This window comes from Periplaneta americana, chromosome 8, assembly GCF_040183065.1.
Source record: "Periplaneta americana isolate PAMFEO1 chromosome 8, P.americana_PAMFEO1_priV1, whole genome shotgun sequence".
In the NCBI taxonomy this organism is placed as follows: domain Eukaryota; kingdom Metazoa; phylum Arthropoda; class Insecta; order Blattodea; family Blattidae; genus Periplaneta; species Periplaneta americana.
In genome coordinates this window covers 161456804-161479284 of record NC_091124.1, presented here as the reverse complement: position 1 = coordinate 161479284, position 22481 = coordinate 161456804, and the positions used below count along the sequence as shown (strand labels likewise).

The window sequence follows — 22481 nt, the reverse complement described above, 5'->3', positions numbered from 1 at the left end:
CGAACGCAACTACGTGATCTCCCTCCCTCCACACCCCTAGCTGTTCGCCATACCGGGGTACCTGTCAGACCGGTTGAGGTACTGGCAGTCAGCGGTGGATTTCAGTAAAAAAATTTCGCTAAGGAAGCTCCTGAAGTAAAAAAGTCGAAAAATATTACTTCCACAAAGAATGGAAAAATGGATTGTTTTGTTGCGAAGAAGGGGAAATTGTTAGGTGCTTATGATGCTACAAAACGTTACTGGCAGTGAAGAAGAGCTACGTTCAAAAGTAAAATATCCACATCTTCGGAGTTTTGTTATGAAAATTGTTTCTATGTTTGGCTCAACCTACACTTGTGAACAGTTGTTTTCTCAGTTGGCCATTGTAAAATCCAAATCAGGATCACGCATTTCAGACGAAAATTTATTCCATCAGCTCACAATTGCAATGTCTGACATAACTCCAAATTTTGAAACACTTGCTGATTTACGTGACGAAGAAAAATAAACGAATCCTTTCTTTTAAGGGCATGAGTCAATTGACGTAAATTGACAAAAACAACAAAGAACTACAGTAAGAAGTTTAAAAAAGAGCCTAATTGTTGTTTTTCTGTTTCTTAGTAATGTGCTCGATATTTTGTTAAGAATCTATTTTTCCTTAGTTTCTTAATTTTATTTTCAAAGGATGCAAATTGGTGACTGATGCCCTTTCAAAACAAATAGGTTCAGATTATGGCATTACTTTTTAACTGTTGTGGAACTGTACGTTTTATATCATTTTATAAGGTTTTTACACTAATTGTTTAAATTAGAAATACAGTTATGTTTCAGCTTTTTGTAAAATAGTTTGTATTTGTTTTGGAAAATTTGTTTTCTTTCATTGTCATTATTCATAAAAATAACATTTGTAGAAAACTGTGTATCTTTTTGTCTCGCGTAATTACTTAACGTTCCTTTTTTCAATACTTCACGCGATCCACCGCTGAATATTACGTTAACAGGTGATGCGTGTTGCAGCAATCAGGGTAGTACGGCGCATCTCTTTAAATGCCACGTCTGATCTAGAAGCTTGGAGACGGTTACTTTTACTGTCCGACAAACCCCTCCTCCCGCACTAGCAGGTATACGGTACCATTCAGCTGCAAAACATTTTCTGAACAGAAGTTACTGTATTGTGAGAGCGCAGCAGGATCAGTGAAAGTAGATGGTCAACGTTTTCAGTTTGTAGTGCCACGAACAATTCTGCTGTGTGTGGGTTCTTCTGTAGTGACGTCAATGAAGCCTCTAGTTGTTCTGTCCCCGGTATACCTCTTGGTCGAGCTATATACAGGGATGGTCAGCACTGAATCAATAGATAAAAGAAGAGAACTTATTAAAATTGTATCCATGTTAATTTTTAGATTTGTCTGAGAAGTATATGTCCAGTATAGGAATGTAAGTTTTAATTTTAATGATCATTTTTCACAAGTTTGTTTTTACTCAAAAGAAATATTTTGTCCACTTCTTTTTATAGAAAAGTGAAATTTTCAGATATGTTTATTTAGTAGCCTTACAGGTATTGAAGCGATGTTTTCGTAAATCTAATATAAGTATCGTAAATACGTGCAGATAGTGTATTGAAAACTTTTAAAATATTCGTATGGAAAATGTTCTAAGGAAATGAATAAAACAAAGCAACTACTGTTACCTCATAAACAAGAGATATGTGCCCATGTGCTGTAAAAACGTCTGCTCTATAGCTTCAGAAAATTTCGAGAAAATAATTTAGTATTCTAATGATAGGAAGTTGCGCACCAATATCACCTTAAAAGCATACTGCGATAAGAGTTTTGCTATGTAATATTAGTTACAGTTAAAACATATACCTAGGTAACTTTGCTTTGTGCTATAGCATTGTTTTGATTAGTTTATTGATTACTTTTATAAGGCTAAAGATATCGATATAAATTTCAGCTTATCATGTCGTACTCAGGCACTTTTTTGTGGGATATCACTTTCTTTATGAATGAAGTGTTTCATTAACTTAGTACGGTATAGTTGTTCTACTATGGAATGTATGTGATAAAAAGACAAAAAGACAGGAAAAATAGAAAGGAAAAGAGAGGATAAAGAGAAGGAACAATTATAGATACACAGACAAATAGATTAGACGGAAGACTGGTTGGATCGGCCATGTTACCAGAAGTTAAAAAAAAAAATGTAATGTCTATATAGGACTTAAAGTAATGAAATTAGGACAAATAAATACAATTTGCTGAAAGATTTAAGTGTGCTAGTGAACGGAATGTAATAAGCTATAAATAACGCCAATTCTCCAGTAATATAGCCTAGATGATGATAATGATAATAATAATAATAATAATAATAATAATAATAATAATGATAATAATAATATAAATTGCACTTCCAGTCGTAACTCGAAAATTGTGATTTGTACAGACATGCTATTCCCTGGTAAAATACTGTGTAAAAATATTTTAATAAATAGGCATAAAAATCTTCGATAATTTACTGTTACTGTATACTATTATAATTTCGTACCTCCAATTAGTAAAACAGCGTTGGAAATTATTTACGAAAGTAATATGTGATTTTCGAAATACGAAATTATTTTACTGGAGGTGTGAAATATGCACTAAAAAGAATGTGCTATTAAGAGGACAAGTGAAGAACTGTAGATAGATCCAACTATACGCATGGAGAGAGATCTAAACCAAGCTCATCAGGTTGATCATGAAAAGAGGGCCATTTATGAACCTTGTATTCCCTACCTTAGGGTCAAGTATAACATCCCTCTCTTCAATTGGTCAGTGACAGGTTTATTTTTTGGTGCTCGGAGTTCTTTACCAAAATTTACATATAATTTTTTAAAACAATTATCAATATCATCTTTTGAAATTCAAAAAATCATCTCGCAAATTCTTAAAGATTCCCTGCAGATTATACAGTTTCATTTATACCACTCAGAAGGCCCTAATTAAGTATATGCTAATTTTAAATAAAATCTTTTATTTATAAGTATAATTTTATAGTCATCTTCTAAGATTTTATTTTATAATTGATAATCAATGGTGCTTAATTATTACATTTTATTTTTATAACAATATTCATATTTAATTGATTGTATTTCTTTGTTATTAATTTCCGGATCCTCGTGGTCATCCTTAATTAAGGCCGGACGAGTTGTTCTCTCTCTCTCTCTTTCTCTCTCTCTAAGCCATAGACAATTAAAAAATAATTAACTGCAATACTGTATATAAGAATGTGATAAAATCTCATAAATTTTGTGTTGTTATTTATCCATCTGTGAGTAATTCCAAACTTGTATTAACTTTCTATAGTTACATGTATTGTGAATGCGTCGTTTTGAGTATAAGTCAAGACACAACTGAATAACATTATATGTAATGGAATTCTCTCCGATGGATTATAATAAACTCTTCCAAGTATGTTCTGTATAATTATTAATTGCTATGAGGACTTCCCTTGGACTCGTTCACGTTGACCAGTTTATCGGGTATGACGTACGAGTTTCCATGGCAACCGAAGTCGAATATCCGTTCCATAAAATCCTTCGTAACGTCGAAAATTAACATTACCACGTCAAATTAAAATTTTGAAAATCTCCAAAGAACGAGGACTTCTACATGAATACAACTGCGTAGTGTTAATTTAAAAAAAATGTTTTAAAATATGTAATCAAAGTAATGACTGACAAATGACTTGAGAAGGCATAATAATAATAATAATAATAATAATAATAATAATAATAATAATAATAATAATGGATACATTTCAAGGAGGAAAATGCGTTGAGTACTATGTGCATAATGAAGGTTAAAAATACATATTTATATACACAAATGTACATTTGTACAATTTATTGAATTGTACAATTAAATATACATTATCATATATCGGAATATTTTCTACGACTCTCCTGGATCAGCTTGCAAGATCGACGTTTAATACATTCTCTTTGCCTGCTATATCGAATTATACAAGATTCCACACCCAACTACCTTGCCTCTCGGCTTACTCTCCTAGCTTCACATCGTAATCGTAATACACGTTCACAGCACAATCTGTTGCTACCAATACCACGTCATCAAGATATCTCTGTACTCAAGTTCTTTCTCAATAGCCATGGCCCGCTCATGGAATTCGCTGCCGCTGGAAATCAGGGGTAGCCTTAGTCCTCAGTTGTTTAAAATCAGGTTTTTAGAAATGTTTTAAATGCACAGAATTAGTTTTTTTTTAGATATAATTTTTATTTATTATTATTATTATTATTATTATTATTATTATTATTATTATTATTATTATTTTACACAGTCATTACTTTATTTTTCCATTAACACTAATATCTAGGTAATTGTCATTGTCTCAATGTAACACGTGCTGTGCTGATCATACTAATTCTACTATTCCTTTAGTTGTGAGATTATATTCATATGTATTAATTTTTTTAAGTTAATACTTGTATACTAGAATGTATTTTCCTTTTTGTGATTACGTATTCAGTCTCTTTTTTTATTATATATATTTTTTATTATTGTTATTTTAGAGTTAATACTGATTGTGTATATGTATTCAATCTCTCTTTTTTACTTAATTATGTTTATTATTATTTTAAGTTAATATTTGTATACCGGTATGTACTTTTCTGTATGTGATTTGATCCTGGTTGAGTGGAAGAGAAGGCCTGATGGCCTTAACTCTGCCAGGGAAAATAAAACTACTATTACTAAAATAATAATAATAATAATAATAATAATAATAATAATAATTATTATTATTATTATTACAATTCACACAGCTGACTGAGACTGGCAGTGTAAAGAGCCAAGAGAATTGTGTCGCCACATAGTGCAATAAGTAATAAAGAAATCCTTCGCATTTCTGCCCTTTGTCGAGTTCAAAATAAACATAAAGTCGGAAAGACCCAACGCACTACTTGCCACAAGACTATAATAATAATAATAATAATAATAATAATAATAATAATTATTATTATTATTATTATTATTTATTGATATTTATGTGCTGGACAACAGCCATAGGCCAATAAAAGTCCAGCACAGTGATACAAATAATGCAATAAAATGAACAAATATCGTACACATTACATAATAGAGATAACAACAAAAAAAGAACATAGATTACAATGATTAGTTTACAAGAATTAATACTATTATATTTTATGGAAAGGAGTTGATTCATACAAAAGTATTACCAATATGTGTAGAAAGATAATGCAATTAATATTAGCAAAGACATTGCCATGTTCTAATACTTCTATACATTGAATGGAACGAAATCGCCTACATGTAAGTTAGCATGTTTAATACATCTGGAGACCGGCGAGGAAGATTTAGAATTTCTAATATAGAAGAGTTTGTGATGTCTCATGTCCTTCATAGGAGTACGAAGGCTGACAATGTTTAAGAAAGATTGACAATTAATGTCACCTTTAAGGACCTTGCATAAGAATAAGTAATCGAGATCATGATGTCTGGCATACAGGCTTCGACATTTAAAGTGCTCGCATTTTTTATCATAGTTATACTCACAGTTATTAGGCAGGAATCGGTACGAACATAATGAAATAAATTTCCTTTGAATATTTTCAAGTTTTGCCGAATGAGAACTAGTAATAGAGTTCCAAACTACAGATGCATATTCGAGTTTCGATCTCACTAATGTATAGTATAGTATTAAAAGAGAGTCAGGTGTTGAAAAAGAATAAGTAATTGACCGAATTATTCCTAACATTCTTATTGCGTGGTTATAAATATAATTAATGTGGATGTGAAAATATAATTTATTGTCAATTAATATATACCAAGGTCTCTAAAACAATCTTTTCTGTTAATTAATGCATTTTTTAGATGATAGTTTTATTTTAGTGTACAGGTTTTCCTTGAAAATGATATTACGTAAATTATGGATTCATTAATCATCATCCCGTTATCAACTGACCAATTGGTAATTGAATTAATGTCATCCTGAAGAAATTGACAGTCGGCAACACTATTGATTTTTCGAATAATAATAATAATAATAATAATAATAATAATAATAATAATAATAATAATAATAACATTCAGTCGTGAACAATTCATGTGTCCTGAATATGACTTTTCTTCTCCACACTAGACTAAAGAAAAGTTAAGAAAGTATACCGCGGTATTCTTAATTTCTCCTGACAACATCCGTCACTTCCCCGCTACATTGTTGTGCATGCCCAGTGTGACACAATTGAGTCGAGGCGCGGGATCGATACTGACGACCGCCAACTTCACGTTGCAACCTGGTACAGTACCACCCGCGCCTGTCAGCAACAGGGTGGCTAACAACTTCCCGACACTTCCGCCTAGAAATATTGCAGATCCGATAGGGAAGAGCAGATTTATCTCTGGAGCATACAAAATGGGAGTGTTATCTCTTTTCTTGTGTTTCTGCTGTACTGTACTCAACGGTGATTTCACGTTATGGCTATCATATAGGCCTAACCAAGGAGTTCCTATAGTTGAGAGCGTCTACTGTTGATTCAAACGCTTATAACCAAAGCTCGGAACTTGGGGACTGGTGTCGTGTGCATGAGTAAGGTACAGGTAAAACGTACACAAAGCTCACGCTGCAAGTGCTCAGGGACAGTCGTGTGTACTAAGAAAGTGGCCACAACTAATGACAGGAAGACGGACGAAGAAACTGTTATATCGAACCCAATGACATTCAGAGAATTAAAGGTAAACGGTCTGTTTGAGGAAATAGAAAATACGTGTTATTTCGAATGGGTATTATAGAAGTTTGAAAACACATTTTGTTTCAAATTTAAGATACAGAATTTCGTGGAGAATTCGGAGGAGATACATTATTTTTTTTCGAATGGAGAGTTTATATTTTGTAAGTTGTACCACACACAAACTAGAGGCTGGAAACGGAATTCATTGAAAGGCATTGCAGTCTCTCAAATTGGAGAAAAATTTGTCCATAGCCATGGATCGAGATGTAGAGGGACCTGCCCTAGTAGTGACACACAAATTGAAAACTATTTTCGAAAAAATTTAGGATATACTTATCTTTCTCTGATACGAGATCGGCTAACAACTGTTGAAAATCGAACAGGAAACAGTAACAGTGAAAAAATTCAGTATTTTAAGTCTAATACCGAAAAATCTTCGAATGTAGGTAGTCATACACTATAATAAAATGTACACAGCAGAACAGTAAATTTGGTATATTTTTCAGGTTTATTTTTATTAGCCTATATGTATGCTATGAAATTACATGTAAATTTGATATATTTTTCATGTTTATTTTTATTATATATATGCTATGAAATTACGTGTTTCAACCTACCATAATATTATCAATATGTTGTCGGAGCCAGAAATTACTTTTGTAGCAGACCTGACAGTACCTCCGTGCAGGAAGCGGGAGCATGTTGACATTGAAGTCCGGTCGCTTAGTCAAGTGCAAAGACACAAGTCCCCAAGTTCCGAGCTTTGCTTATAACTGAGGAGGTAAGAAGTCAAAGCAGTCAGAGCAGATGATGAAGATAAAAAAGATCATGATGCCGAATTTTGGAGACTATTTCGTTTATATGACGTCATTCCATTTTCGACCAACGAAGTGTAATGAAATTTTGAATTCCAACCAATCACAGTCAAACATCGCGATAATTTCTGCAGCTAGATTTATCGCTGTCAATTTATCGCATGGTCGTTCCACTTGTTTAGTTGGTGTGGCCAACTGTTTCCCTTAAATCGATGAGCATGAATCCATTAAGATGCATCTACACGGTTAAACGTTTCTCTCAACTTTACGCATTCAAGCAATGAATGCAAGATTGATATATTTAATATTAATATATTTACGCAGTGCACCATATAGACACAAAATCTTCATGCATCTTAATTGAACCCTAGATCATATATGTAAATATGATCTAGGATTGAACGTACGTTTTAAACTTGATTATTTCAATATTCTTCCCAGATTGCATGTATACGCGCATGAAAAATTGAACTGTGTAGATGCAGCTTTAGTTCTGTTACACACTACAGTGAGATGTAGCTGTCTCCACACATATTATATAGTTCTTAGTTCTCGGTGTAGTGTGCAATGTAACGATGAAGTACTAAATAAATTACGAAATTATACTTCCACATCTACATCTTCATGTTGTAATTCCATGTCCATTATAGGCTATCTGAAGAAAATTACACTCCATCATTCAGATTTGATAACTGCGTTTTCAACAATTCTTCATTTAATTAATGTATTAATCAGGTTACTGTAATTATATTATAAAATTTTAAATTAAATTATGATTTCAGCAGATAATGAAAATGGATTTATGTTATAATAATAAGAGAAAAGTGCAGTACATGTAATTAACATTGTTAAACCTGTATTTCGCTTTTCGCAATTGGCATTACTGAATAATAACATCGAATTTCTTTATTGCAGTAATCGATATTCATCTATTTCAACTTAACAATGTCTGAATAGGTTAAGTATTCGTAAATATACAATTATTAACATTTTGTAATCGAATTTTAGGGATATATTACTTACATTTTTATTTTAGTCACGAAATAGTCCTAATAAATGTCACTCGAGGTCTGAGATTTCTCAGATAAATCTCAGACCTCTCGTGACATTACTACAGAAAATCCAATAAAAATTAGTGATGAATTTGTTACAAAGCAGAAAAAAACATGGTTAATATAGGTCGATAAAGCTATGGTTTCCATGAATTTACTCGTATAGGCAAGTGGATAACAGACAAGAATGAAGCTGGGTCATCGAAAGACGACAGCCATTACAGAAGCCAATATAAATATTTAGAACCATATTTGCAACAAATTTGAATAGAAGCACTCGATGAGAAAATTAATAATAATAATAATAATAATAATAATAATAATAATAATAATGTAAACAGGGGTAAGCGGAACCCATAAATTTAATTGACATTTAATAACTTGCTGAATTGATATTAAAATGTGTCTAAAATTTGAACAGATGACCATCAATACCTTACCTAACTATGGTAAAAAGGAAGAAAAGTTACGTTATTAAGTTAAGGGGACACTCCACTAAAAATGACAACTTTCTTTCCTAATCATTCTTTTTCAACCAATTTTTGAAAGCATGTTTACTACGGTATGTAAAGGATTAACAAAATCAAAATTTTGAACTCTCAAATGTTTTTGGCTTTTAATTTTTTATTTTCTTTCTATTATTTTTTAATATTTTCAAATCCAAGTTTTTAGTCAAAGATCTCAATTTCTATGCTCCTTTGTTTTGGTTACATTCACAAGACATAGAGAAACATTTGTATGTATTCATTTTATGAAATATCTCATTTATTCACTTTCATTTTTTTAATTTAAATATTTCTTTATAATTCATGAAAAAATATTAATAAAACAAAATAGTATTTCTTACTACATAACTCCACAGAAACATGCAGCTACCTCATAAATACTTGCAGTAAAAATGTTATCCAGATTGATTAATATTTGGCGTAAAAAAGTTGGTGTTGAATCAAGGAAAATAAACTCACGGGAAAATGTATTTCAAAGTAAAATGAATAATGTAGCATACGTATTAAAATTATCGTCCGCTACATTCATCTAGTAACTTCAGGGATCCAACTTTAGAACGAAAAGTTACTAGATTTGTAATCAGAAATATGTAAAAAAAAAATTCTTTGATCAAAAATTAATTTTGACAGCTCTTTGAAGCTCTTACAGTCATAATTTAAAAAAAAGTAAACATATTTGTAATCAAAATTGAACTAAATCCATTTGAGGTATGAAAATAAACATTATAAAGAAGTGAAATAGCCGATAATTTTTTTTTTTGGAAAATTTTCATGATTTTCAGTTGAGTCTCCCCTTAAGACCCATGAACACAAAACATATTTGTCGGCTCATAGGTTATACTTGCCCTCACTCAGTGCTGGGGCTAATGTAACCTAGTACCTTTCTGCAGCAAAGATCAGAATATGTCTTGGGGCAAGTGGATTTTTTTATTGGGTTATTTTACGACGCTGTATCAACATCTAGGTTATTTAGCGTCTGAATGAGATGAAGGTGATAATGCCGGTGAAATGAATCCGGGGTCCAGCACCGAAAGTTACCCAGCATTTGCTCGTATTGGGTTGAGGGAAAACCCCGGAAAAAACCTCAACCAGGTAACTTGCCCCGACCGGGATTCGAACCCGGGCCACCTGGTTTCGCTGACCGTTACTCCACAGGTGTGGACAATAGGCGTATGTGATAGGACCAGAAACACATGGCATAATATTGGGATGCTACATACTTGTGTACAAGAACTCTACATCTAACATGATAACGACGTGTAAACTATGTAGTCTATAGTAAGTTACTATACAGAAATCAGTTAAGACGACAGCTTTCTCTTCATTCCTTAGGTATTCCATCATTCGCACAGTTCATATTTAACTTATAAACAGGAAAATGAAATACTGATAACTAGACAGTGGATGCGAGATGACATCGTTGAATGTAAGTGCACATTTACTATATGTTACATTTTTTTTTCATTCAGACCATTGGCTGAACAGGTTTTAAACGTAAACAGACGACGTCTGCATGCTACAGTATCTCCGTAAATTCAGAAGGAAAATAAAAATAACGTACTGTAGTACATACCTTGCAAGTTCAGTCCTCGTCATCATTGATGCAATTACCAGCGTTGCAGTAAACGACGATATATTCTCGTAAGTTGTCGAAGCTGAATCGTCTTCGCCTATCGCTTAAACAGTTTTTGTATAGAGAGTTTATGAAGAAAACCTCTAAAATGGGGATCACTCAATTTCTTTAGAGGAATATTTGTACTGAGCATCATGTTGCACGTGTCGTTAGACCTGCACAACTAAATAATGATGATGATGATGATGATGATGGTTTCTCAGATTTCATTTCAACGCATTTCCTATGTGATGTACTGTTGCAATGTTTCTCTATAGCCTGAGTTGTTCTGGTTTTTATTTCAATTTTACATACATTACACACGATATTGTCTTCGTTAATACATAAAATGTCACTCTCATATTTCTTAATTGCATCTCGTATCTCTAAGCGAATTTAACGTTTTGACTTCGATATTATGAATGGATCAGCACTACACTATTCAACTCGAACTAAATACTTGAGCAGGATAACACAACTGCACACATTGCGTTGCGATGTGGACCGGGGTTCCTTCGTTATGTACTCTGCTGTACTCGCCAGGTACACAAAAGACGGACGACGCGGCACGTGTCATATACCCGATACGAAACAACTTCACTTTTCCTTAAGTCATCCCGCATCCACTCTCTACTGATAAGAACACATAAAATTATGAAAGTTGTTAGTTGTACTGGTATACAGCCATCCTTATACACACCTGATATAGCGAATACTGACCAACTATTAGATCCGTTACTAAAAGCTTCAGGAATACAAAAGCCATATTACTGAGTAATACCGCTGTATCATTGACAAGTAACTGTCAGGAGGAAAAAATATTGTAACTTACTAAAACTAAATGAACTAACATTTATATTTGTCGAATGAAACCAAAATAATGTGGCAGAAAGAGTAAGTTAGTGCAATTCGAATTGTAATGCAATGTCTGTAAAAATTTTCAACCAAAATATCTGGGGAGTCATTGACGAAAAGTACAATACATAAAACTAAATGTTACATAGCCATATATTTGCTACATTTGTGTTTCCAATGAATAAGTGATAATGTGGAGCTCGAAACTATATGAACTTGCCACACTTCGATTTCCGGAGGCACAGTGCATGTGCATGGAGAGTTACATTTTGTATGTAACACGAGCCACTGACAAAATTTATTTGAAATCCGCTTGGACAGCATTCTTGTTTTCAGTAACTTCACTTTTAATATATTGAAAGGCATAGCGGTGCATAGCCTATGAGGGCATTTCATAAAGTAAACAAAATAAAAGTTAAACAATTATCTTAACTGCGTGGAATTCCACGTCTTTCCTGTTTTAAATGAGTTACAGATATTATCATATCAATTACACAATTAAAGGTTTATTTTTTATTGTTCAATTATAATTGTTCCTTTCAGATATATTAATTTCTTCCGCGTCTGTGGCTACAGTGCTAGCGCGTTGGCCTTCCATCCAAGCGACCCGGGTTCGGTCCCGGGCTAGGTCGTGATGGAATTTGTGGACGAAGCAGACGTTGCAAAGGATTTTTCTTGGGGTACTGCCGTTTCCCTCTAGCATTCCACCAACACTTTCCACCTTCCCCTCAGTTCATCTATCATCTACAATAATAAAAACGGGCTGGAGTGAAGTCTTGGGTAATACGGGTTTCTGATGCTGATATAATAATAATAATAATAATAATAATAATAATAATAATAATAATAATGATTTATTTTAGCTGGCAGAGTTAAGGCCGTAAGGCCTTCTCTTCCACACAACCAGCAAAAAGTGTATATACATATGCATGAACTTACAAAGAATTCAACAATTTGATTTAGATGAGAGTTACATGTATACAAGAGTTATTTACGAATTAAACAACAAAATACTATGAACTATTAATTAAACACTGAAATAAACTGTGTAGCAGAATTAAACTAAAATACATAGAATGTTAAAATATTTCAAATTATATTAGATAATAGAAAGAGATTATTATGAGACAATTTTGAAAATGCAGCACAATCAGGATGATGTCTAAAGAAAAAAAGCAACAGTGTAGTCTGTAATATTTTAAATCAGTATGATTGGAGTGAAATGCTAATAAGGTTATCTTTTAAGCTGTTCTTAAAGGTGTTTGTTGTCTTGCAGCCCCTAATACTTTGTGACAAGGAATTCCATTGACGCGAGGTGGATATTGTAAAAGATGAGGAATAACAAGATGTTCTATGAAGAGGTATATTTAGCGTGCCACAGATAAGTGATCTGGTATTTACGTCGTGGTTAGAGTATAGATAAGAGAAACGAGACGAAAGGTAATTTGGTGTTGAGGTGTGCAGAATTCGAAAGAGCGTTCTTTAAGTCGGAGCCACGAGAGACTTGCGAAGGACGGTGATATGTGATCATATCGTCGGATGTTGCACACGTATCTGATGCACATATTCTGAGCTCGCTGTAACTTGACTGACAGTTCAGAACTTAGATCACTTAACAAAACGTCACAATAATCGAAGTGCGGCATTACTAGGGTTGAGGGTTTTGGGCTACGGACTCATCAGACCACTCGTATACGGACGGGATCTGGCTCTATCAGGGGCTGAGACAAGCTGGCCACCTGTCAGCGTCGGGTGATCAGAAAGGGCTTGGGACCCAGGTCCCCTGGGGCTTATCAGGCTACTCGACCGCGAAACTGGACCTGGCTCTATTAGGGACTGAGGCAGGATGGCTCACCTGTCAGCGTTGGATTCACGAGTGCCACCCAGGCCAGCTGTTGGACTAGGACAATCATCGTATATAAGGGCGCACAATGGACCAAACCGTGCCTGAGTTTACAAAGCCGTCCAGGGTCCAGTCCACGTAAAAGCCAAGCCAAGATAACCTATATTAATTTCATATTTTAATAATGTAAGTTCCAGTAAGCACTTTTTGAAAACGATCAAACTTTTAAAAAATGTAGTACGTTATATGTCACGTGAGTTACATGAAATGACCCAGATACATATACACGAAGACAGAAGACACTGTTGTAATAGGAACAAGCTGTATTTCTAGGAATATTCTATGTATGCGTTTTGTTCTTGTTCCTTTTTATTTTCACTTAAATGAAGTATACACGGAAATAACTGTAGTACCACAGTCTAGCACAGAGGTCTCCAAAAAGCGTATAGTCATTTGTGATCCCGATGCTGCCCGCCGAACACAGTGTGCTGTAGAGAAGGAGGAGAGACTCGTACCTTAACAGATGGGAGCGGTCAGTGAGGGATTGCGGCAACGGTCTGCTTACGTTTACAGATAATAACATCAAAAGGATAAGAAAATATCATACGTTTGTATATTATTTTGACATACTATGAAGCTTCTACTAAGATTGGGGAATATTCAATAATGGAATAATTCATTTCGCATTACATCTAGAAGACATTCTGTATGCACGATTTTACAAATGCTCATTCTGTAAAGGGCTTCATTGATTTTCCAATATTCCAAGTTAGAACGTAGCTAGCAAGAAGTTTTCTTGTTTAAGACTCAGGATACGTGTGTGATTTGTGTTTGTATTCTCTTGTTTCAAATTTATCAAAATATTTGTATGTATTTCACCTAAAATGAAACGAAAAACTATACGTATGTCTTGCGAAACTGAGTGTAAACGTATCGTAATATACTGATTATTTTCACATGTCCAGCATACCAGTAATTGTATGATATCCCTTGTGAAGAATCGAGTAGTGTCGTCGCATGTTGAATTTTAAGATTTTTCGAACAAATTAAACATTTCATATTCTCCCCACTAACACGAAAATATATTTATCTTCCCTTTCATCCTTGAATGTACTACGTCCATGATTAGAAGACATTGTGAAACGGTCGAACACTCCGACCAACACAATGATAATGGCAGTCCGCCACTGCTCTTCGTTTGTGCATAGACATTGAGTACAGTACAGGTGGGGATGGGTGAGGCGGAGCGCGTTCATTACGTACTGGCTTCAGTTCCGTTCAGGGGCTTACTCGCGAGTACGGTTTTGGAGACGTCTGGTCTAGCATATACAGTCACGAAGTTTGAGTTTATGAGGGTACTAGGAACAATAGACTGTGCAGGTACTATTTTGCAATGAGGCGATAGTAGCGATCCTAGTGGTTAGCAAGTATCTATGGATACATATTTACTACGTATTGAGTTTCGTGACTGTATATACTAGACTGTGGTAGTACTGTAAAATAGATTTCCAGATTTTCCCCGAAATACATTTCCGATGTGGTTTTTGCGTGTCTACGTATAGCGATTTTCACCAACTACTGTAAGAATTTTGTCCATATTCAGTATCCACTATTCAATTTGTCAGAGCATGATGTTTATAAAATAAGACAATTTTAGGGGAAAAAAAATTGACCTTTTTTGAAATAAAAAACCATAACAACTATCAAACGATTTTCTTCGCGATTCTTTTGTATTAAATAGAATACACAGACAAATGAAACGTAGGCTACAGTTAATATCAAAAAGATATTTTCCACAAGAAAAGTGAAGCTTTATAAAATTTCGTTGCGATTTTGTGTAACATTTACTCCTTGCGACTTTACAGATAAGACGAGATCCCCTTTTCTAATAGTTGTAATGTATGAGTGAATTTCCGAAAGGCAAGTCTTACAAAAGTGTGAATCTGAAAAGGACGAAGTATGTTCACAATTTCATGTCACTAACATACATTGACATTTACATCACTTTTAATTATCGATTATCACGAAGAGACATATAATGCTAGGAAAGACTATAAGGCTACAATAATAGTTATTTTATATGCATTTGCAAACATTAACAACAATCTACTTAAATCATACAATTTATATCATATCTTAATTTCTCAGATTTTAAACAATGCCCTCTGTGTGCAATTTAGAAAACGAAACTCTTTTATTTCTGCATGCAAATATAATGTATAATTATTATCAAAACAGTATGCATTACAGGTGGCGATTTTGAAGAAATATGATAAAAATAAAAGTAATAACAATACTAATAATAATAATATTAATATGTGCCTAAAAGTAAGCAAGATTCCTTGTATAAAATAATAGTCAATGACAATTTAACATGCAAGTTAATGCAAATATTTACAAACCAACACCAGCGTTAAACCCACCTTAATTTGTGAGCGTGGCCGACACGGAGTTCCAGGAAAAATCTGCAATTGGAAGGAAAAAAAAAAGAGGACAAATACAAATAGTTAGTGGTTGAAAATGTTAATGTCACAAACTACAAGCAAGAACAAACAATACACCCAAGACAACATTATTTAAGACCATGCGCTTACTTAACAAGTGACGAAGAGAGCGAAAGTTGCCATAATAAATCGAAACAACTATACATTTCATATTACGCATAAATCATTCAGAGATGTGACAAAAAAGTTCCGGACTTTACTGTAATATGAGAAATCACAAGAAACTGTAATTCAGAGTGGTACAGTATAAAATTATAAAATATACATTTAAACTTTCTGAGGGTCACTTCTGAGGTAATGTATCTTTTTTAATAATATCTTACGTTACAGTTTTAATATGAGTAAATATATTACTTACAAAAAGAAAAGTGACAGGAAATTTATGAAATCTCCTGCATTGCGTGAAATGTCTTTATTCTTGGTATATAGAATTTTATGTTAGACAATGATAGATTTAAGGATTAAATGAATGCTACCACAGGCAGGATGAGTGTACCATGTCCAATAATTACATAATGGTGTGAGACTAACCGAATGGAATGACGCAATGAAAGAAGAGAAATTGGAAGGAGAAACAATTAAAAGATACGCAAATGCGCGTCCTTGGAAGGTAATTTGGGGCTGTGAGCAAGAATTTATGCGAACTCCAAGCTAGTTTCCCACTGTCTCACTCCATTCTGCATACCGTTGAAGGAACTTAGGAGAATTTTGAAGGGAAAATCAGAAAATGGACGTAACCTAATAGTTACTACATGAGGAAGAGACAGTGTGGAAAACCTGAATGAATGAATGAATGAATTAATTAATTAATTAAAAATTTAAGTTATGGTTTATTTAACGACGCTCGCAACTGAAGAGGTCATATCAGCGTCGCCGGTGTGCCGGAATTTTGTCCCGCAGGAATACTTTTACATGCCACTAAATCTAGTGACATGAGCCTTTAAGCACATTAAATGCCATCGACCTGGACCGGGATCGAACCCGCAACTTCGGGCACAGAAGGCCAGCGCTATACCAACTGCGCCACTCAGGGCGACTGAATGAATGGTAGGAGGAACAATTAAAAGATAAGCGAAAAACGCGTCCTTTGCAGGGAAAATGGGATTGGGAGGAAATGTCTATGTGAGTTCCAAGCCTGTTGGACGGTGTCGGGTGTAGTTCCTGGGTAGCTCAGTCGGTAGAGCGTTGTTGTGCTAAGCCAAAGATCCCGGGATTGATACCCGGCCCCGGAAAAAATTTTCCCATGAAATTATATAACGTCGTTTTACATCATCACTACAAAAGTACATAAATCTTAATCTCACAGCAAGTATAGTGGATATGATTATGTGAAAAGTAAAACATTAATGGGAAATGTCAATTGATTTATGAAGTACAGCCCACAGCAAGCAAATGTACGCAACCGCATTGTAAACTAAAAATAGCTGGCAGATCCTTACATATTTTAAAAAGAATCGTACATTAAAACACTTTTCATAGGAACAGTCATTTTGAACATTTTTATCACACCTCTTAATGTTGCCTAATGAACTTCCAAACGGCGCTTGGTTATATAAAATTATTTTTGACAAGAATACATGTTAAATTGCCTCCCATCACCAGACATGATTCATGCAGTTGTTATGTACCAAATCGTTCTACAAACAGATTAAATTGTAGTTAGTATTTATGAGAAATATAGGGGAGAATGAAAAACGCCATCTGACATGGTGACATGTAAGCTACAATGCAAATTCGAGTGAACTCATATCATTAGCCAAAACAGATCGTGACGTGGCACGGCTCCAACACTGCGGCCCGCACAGTGGGATTCAGATTCTCAGTCCAAGGCTCGCGACCACAGGACAGCACAAGCGGTAGAGAAGTAGATACAGAGCGTATCCCGAATCTCAGCGCTGAGCAATCTGATGGCATCACGGTATTCCGAATTTCACCGATGGCTTCACTGATGCTCCACCAGTGTCCCACCGGTGTCATCAGCTTGCAGAGGTGGTGGCAGTCTACATCTGCCGCCATCAGTGAATCTGATTGGTTCTTGTATAGGGCGGGAATTAGCAGACGAATGACATCGTGCACTGTTGTGTCATGGCGGTGTGTTCTGCTTTAGTTCTGCTGTATTGTTTGTGATGAGCACAACGTAAAAACAATATGATAATGGCTTATGAGCGAACATGTCAACGGACCAGTTATTACTACCGGTTCAAGAAATAAATTGTTTATGCTCTCTTTTCTCTGAACGAGATGGCAGTACGGAAATTTCGCAAAATTTTGCTAGCGTAGCACAGACAACTTATACAGTCGCCATGACAGCCATCGATTTTGTTCCTATTTCGCTGCAGCGTGACGTCATTGTTGTCCACCGGTCCGGTGAGATTCGGAATACGCTGATAGATTTCTTTCTCCACGCTGTTTGTTTAAGTGCATGGCGTTGAAAACCCGTTGCTTGTTAATACAGTATCTACAAGAAAAGGGTAAGGAAGGGCAAAGAAAAATAAATTATAGGCATCCATTGCTTGGTATGATACAATATGGTACATGTGGTATGGTATACTATGAATGGTGTCATATACAGTATAGTATGGTGGGTCCATCATTGTGAAGTAACAGTTAGGATTTCTGACCGTGAAACAAGAGAGCCGGGGTTCAAATTCTGGTTGGAACAACTTACCAGTTGAGTATTTTCGACGTTTATACCTCAACCAATTGAACCAGAAATTTTGGGTAATTTTCGACGTTGGACCTCGGACTCATTTCGCCATCATAATTACATTTCCTCTCATCATCATAATCTCCGTTTATTTCCCATATTTCGTATTTGCTCCGACGTAGAATCGGCTGCGGGCAGTCACTGAACTTGATCCCGTGGTATGTGGTCATTAGTTGCTGGCGGTAGTGCTGTGTACCGTGGGCTCTCCCCTGGAGCTCGTGGAGCTGGGATTGAAGGATCGCAGTTATGTTTAGGTAGAAAGATAAAAGGGAGTCTGCAAACTGCATCGGACTTCAGGGACAGCCCGGAGAGGAATCTGTAGCCTGTGGGGCGCTAGGGCATGCACATTATTCCACTCCGGGTATTACAATGGGACCACCCATGCGGCTTGTGTAAGAGGGCAGTCCCTAAGCTGTGCTCTTCCCCTCAAAAGGAACTAATAGACGTTATGGTGCAGTATTGTGTGGTGTAGCGTAGTGTAATGTAGTATCTTATGGTATGATATGGTGTAGTGCAGACGTCTCCAAAAGCGTACTCGCGAGTAAGCCCCTGAACGAAACCAAAGCCAGTACGTAATGAGCGCGCTCCGCCTCACCCATCCCCACCTGTACTGTACTCAATGTTTATGAGCAAACGAAGAGCAGTGGCGGACTGCCATTATCACTGTGTTGGTCGGAGTGTTCCACCGTTTCACAATGTCTTCTAATCATGGACGTAGTACATTCAAGGATGAATTGGAAGAGACATTTTTTTGTGTTAGTGGGAAGAATGTGAAATGCTTAATTTGTTCGAAAATTCTTAAGCGTGTGTTAAAATTCAACATGCGACGACAATACTCGACTCTTCACAAAGAATATCATACAATTACAGGCATGTTGGACATGTGAAAATAATTTATTTTGGGGCTATCTGTATAACTGTTGGTTATACATAATAATCAGTATATTTCAATACGTTTACACTCAGTTCCGCATGACAAACATATACTGTAGTTTTTCGTTTAATTTTAGGTGAAATGCGTAGGCGTACAAATAATACTGTATTTTGATAAATATAAAACAAGAAAATACAAACATAAATCACACACGTGTCCTGAGTATTAAAAAAAAAAAAGCTTCTTGCTAGCTATGTTCTAGCTTGGAATAAATATTGGAAAATCAATGAAGTCTTTTACAGAAGCATCATTTATAAAATCGTGCATACAGGACGTTACTAAAATACTGTGTCCAGAACAAAGTTAAAGCTTAAGAAAATTAAATTGTTTCCAATTACAGTTCAGAGAATGAATTTCAAGACTGTATATGCAATTGAATCTGAAGTCGAAAAAACAATTAACCAGGCTGTAGCTTACTCACTTGCATCGGACGAAAGCACAGATAGAAATGACAAAGCTCACCTAGCCATTTTCATCCGAGGAGTTAATGAATATTTTAATGTGTCTAAATGTCTTCTAGATGTAATTACAAAATACAAATGGAGAAGATATTTTCCAGGCACTGAAAGGCACCATAGAACAGAAGAGGTCTAATTTGCAAGGGTTGTGTCAATAACAACAGATCGGGCTCCAGCTTCATAGTATGTCAAAATAATATACACATGTATGATATTTCTTATTTTTTTGATGTTATTATTTGTAAACCTAACCAGACTGTTGCCGCAATCACCCACTGATCGCTTCCATCTGTTGATGTACGAGTCTCTCCCCCTTCTCTAGCCTTACAGCACAGTGTGTTCGGCGGGCAGCATCGAGAGGACGAATGACGATATGCTTTTTGGAGACCTCTGGTGTAGTGTAATATAATAATAATCCGTGGCGCTACAGCCCTTGAAGAGCTCAGACCGACCAGCCGGCTGCTAGCCTCATGTCCACATGCCGAAGCAGAGATGGACGATAATCCAACTAGAATGGAGGTATCGTGTGGTTAGCACGATGATCCCCCCAGCCGTTATAGCTGGCTTTCGCAACCGGATTTCGCTACCTATCGTAGCTTCTCAAATGAATCACGATGCTGGGTGGGCACTGGTCCCATACATTGGCCAAAATTTCATGAGAAAATTTATTCCCCCATGAGGACTCGAATTAGCGCGCATTCCGCAACGCGAGTCCTAGGCAGATTGCCTTAGACCACGACGCCACGGCGCGGGACCTAGTGTAGTATAGTATGGTATAATAGAGTGTATTATAGTAGGTATAGTAGTTATAGTATGGTATAGTATAATAAGTATAGTAGTTATAGTATAGTATGGTAAGTATAGTAGTTATAGCATAGTATGGCATGGTATAGTACAGTATGGTAAGTATAGTTATACTATAGTATGGTATAGTATAGTAAGTATAGTAAAGTAAGTACATATAGTTATAGTTACAGAGTACAGTATAGTGTAGTAAGTATAGTTCTAGTATAATATGGTATGGTATGGTATAGTATAGTATAATATAGTATAGTATGGCATGGTATAGTATAGTATAGTATAGTACAGGGACATCATTTTATTTTTACTAACATTTTTAATATTAACCTGTCTATACTTTTAGAGAACCGGAAACACCGCTTGCTCCCCCCTCCAAGACTGGAGTTCGATGATACTGGCGTAAAACACAAATCACTCTACTAGGTATAGGAAGGAAGAAAAGTAGTTCATCCATTTACGTAAACTAGGAAATATCGCGATTTTGAGTTCGATAATTTTCATTAGGTTTTTCTTTAATCAAAGTACAGTACTGTATTAAGAATAAGTGTTTTTACTCACGAAGTGAGTTATCCATGCGAACGTATTCATTATGCAGTGTATATTATACTGTCTACAGCACATTAGAGTACAATATAGAGAAAGAAGTTAAATTGAAAAATAATCATAATATGGATATTTAAACACAATTTTGAAAATGGTGGCCGTTCATTTCGATACAGGCTTCAGTTCTTTTGTGCATATTATCGCACTATAGACTATTGCATCTAATTCCAATTGCCAGTTTCGTCCTTCGTACTAGTAACTCACGTTGAAATAATTCTGTACCTACTCTAAGTACTGTACATTCAATCTTCACTTCTGCCCGACCCGAAAATATAAAATTACTCAGACATGCTATCTACTGTCCGTCCAAGTGGTTATGCCGCAGGATTGTAGAAAGGGAGGAAATCACGTGACAGTTAATTACTTAACGAGGCCCTTTTATTTAAGTTAAATTAAACAGCTGTATAATATTACGTAAACGTCCAATTCCTAACACAAATTAATGTTTTCAGAAAAGAGCTGAGACAGCCCAGCTATTACAGAGGGGCGAGCAGAAGCAGGTGGGGGAAATCGGGATGCGACGTAGGCAAACGGACAGTACCTGTGCGAAAATATGATTCAATATTGAAAGCTCTTTCGTCACTGGAAAACGCGAACATATTTCTGGAACGTACTATACTCAGTAACTCAGTAGTGCTTACTATCTGCGGTCTTGGTTCTATGTGGAGTTGGAACTTCATTAGTAGAAGGGGTGGGAGTGAAGTATATTAAAAAACTCAGGTACAATAAAAATTGAAGTAAAAATAAAATGATGTCCCTGTATAATATAGTATAGTATAGTATGGTATAGTATAGTATAGTGTAGACCCTAGTAATAGTATAATTATAGTATATTATAGTATAGTATAGTATAGTATAGTATAGTATAGTATATATTAAAATGGATTTGAGGGAGATTGGATATGATGATAGAGACTGGATTAATCTTGCTCAGGATAGGGACCAATGGCGGGCTTATGTGAGGGCGGCAATGAACCTCCGCATTCCTTAAAAGCCAGTAAGTAAGTTGTATAGTATAGTATAGTATAGTATAGTATAGTATAGTATAGTATAGTATAGTATGG

General features: G+C 35.2%; 1 protein-coding gene across 1 annotated transcript in view; it reads right to left on the bottom strand.

The window, feature by feature from the left end:
- Positions 1–22481, bottom strand: part of LOC138704258 (uncharacterized) — a 499259-nt gene that overhangs the window by 77122 nt on the left and 399656 nt on the right. The window contains exon 3 of the mRNA XM_069832131.1: positions 15834–15875. Coding sequence (XP_069688232.1) covers positions 15834–15875 — 42 coding nt within the window. The remainder of the gene's footprint in view (positions 1–15833; positions 15876–22481) is intronic.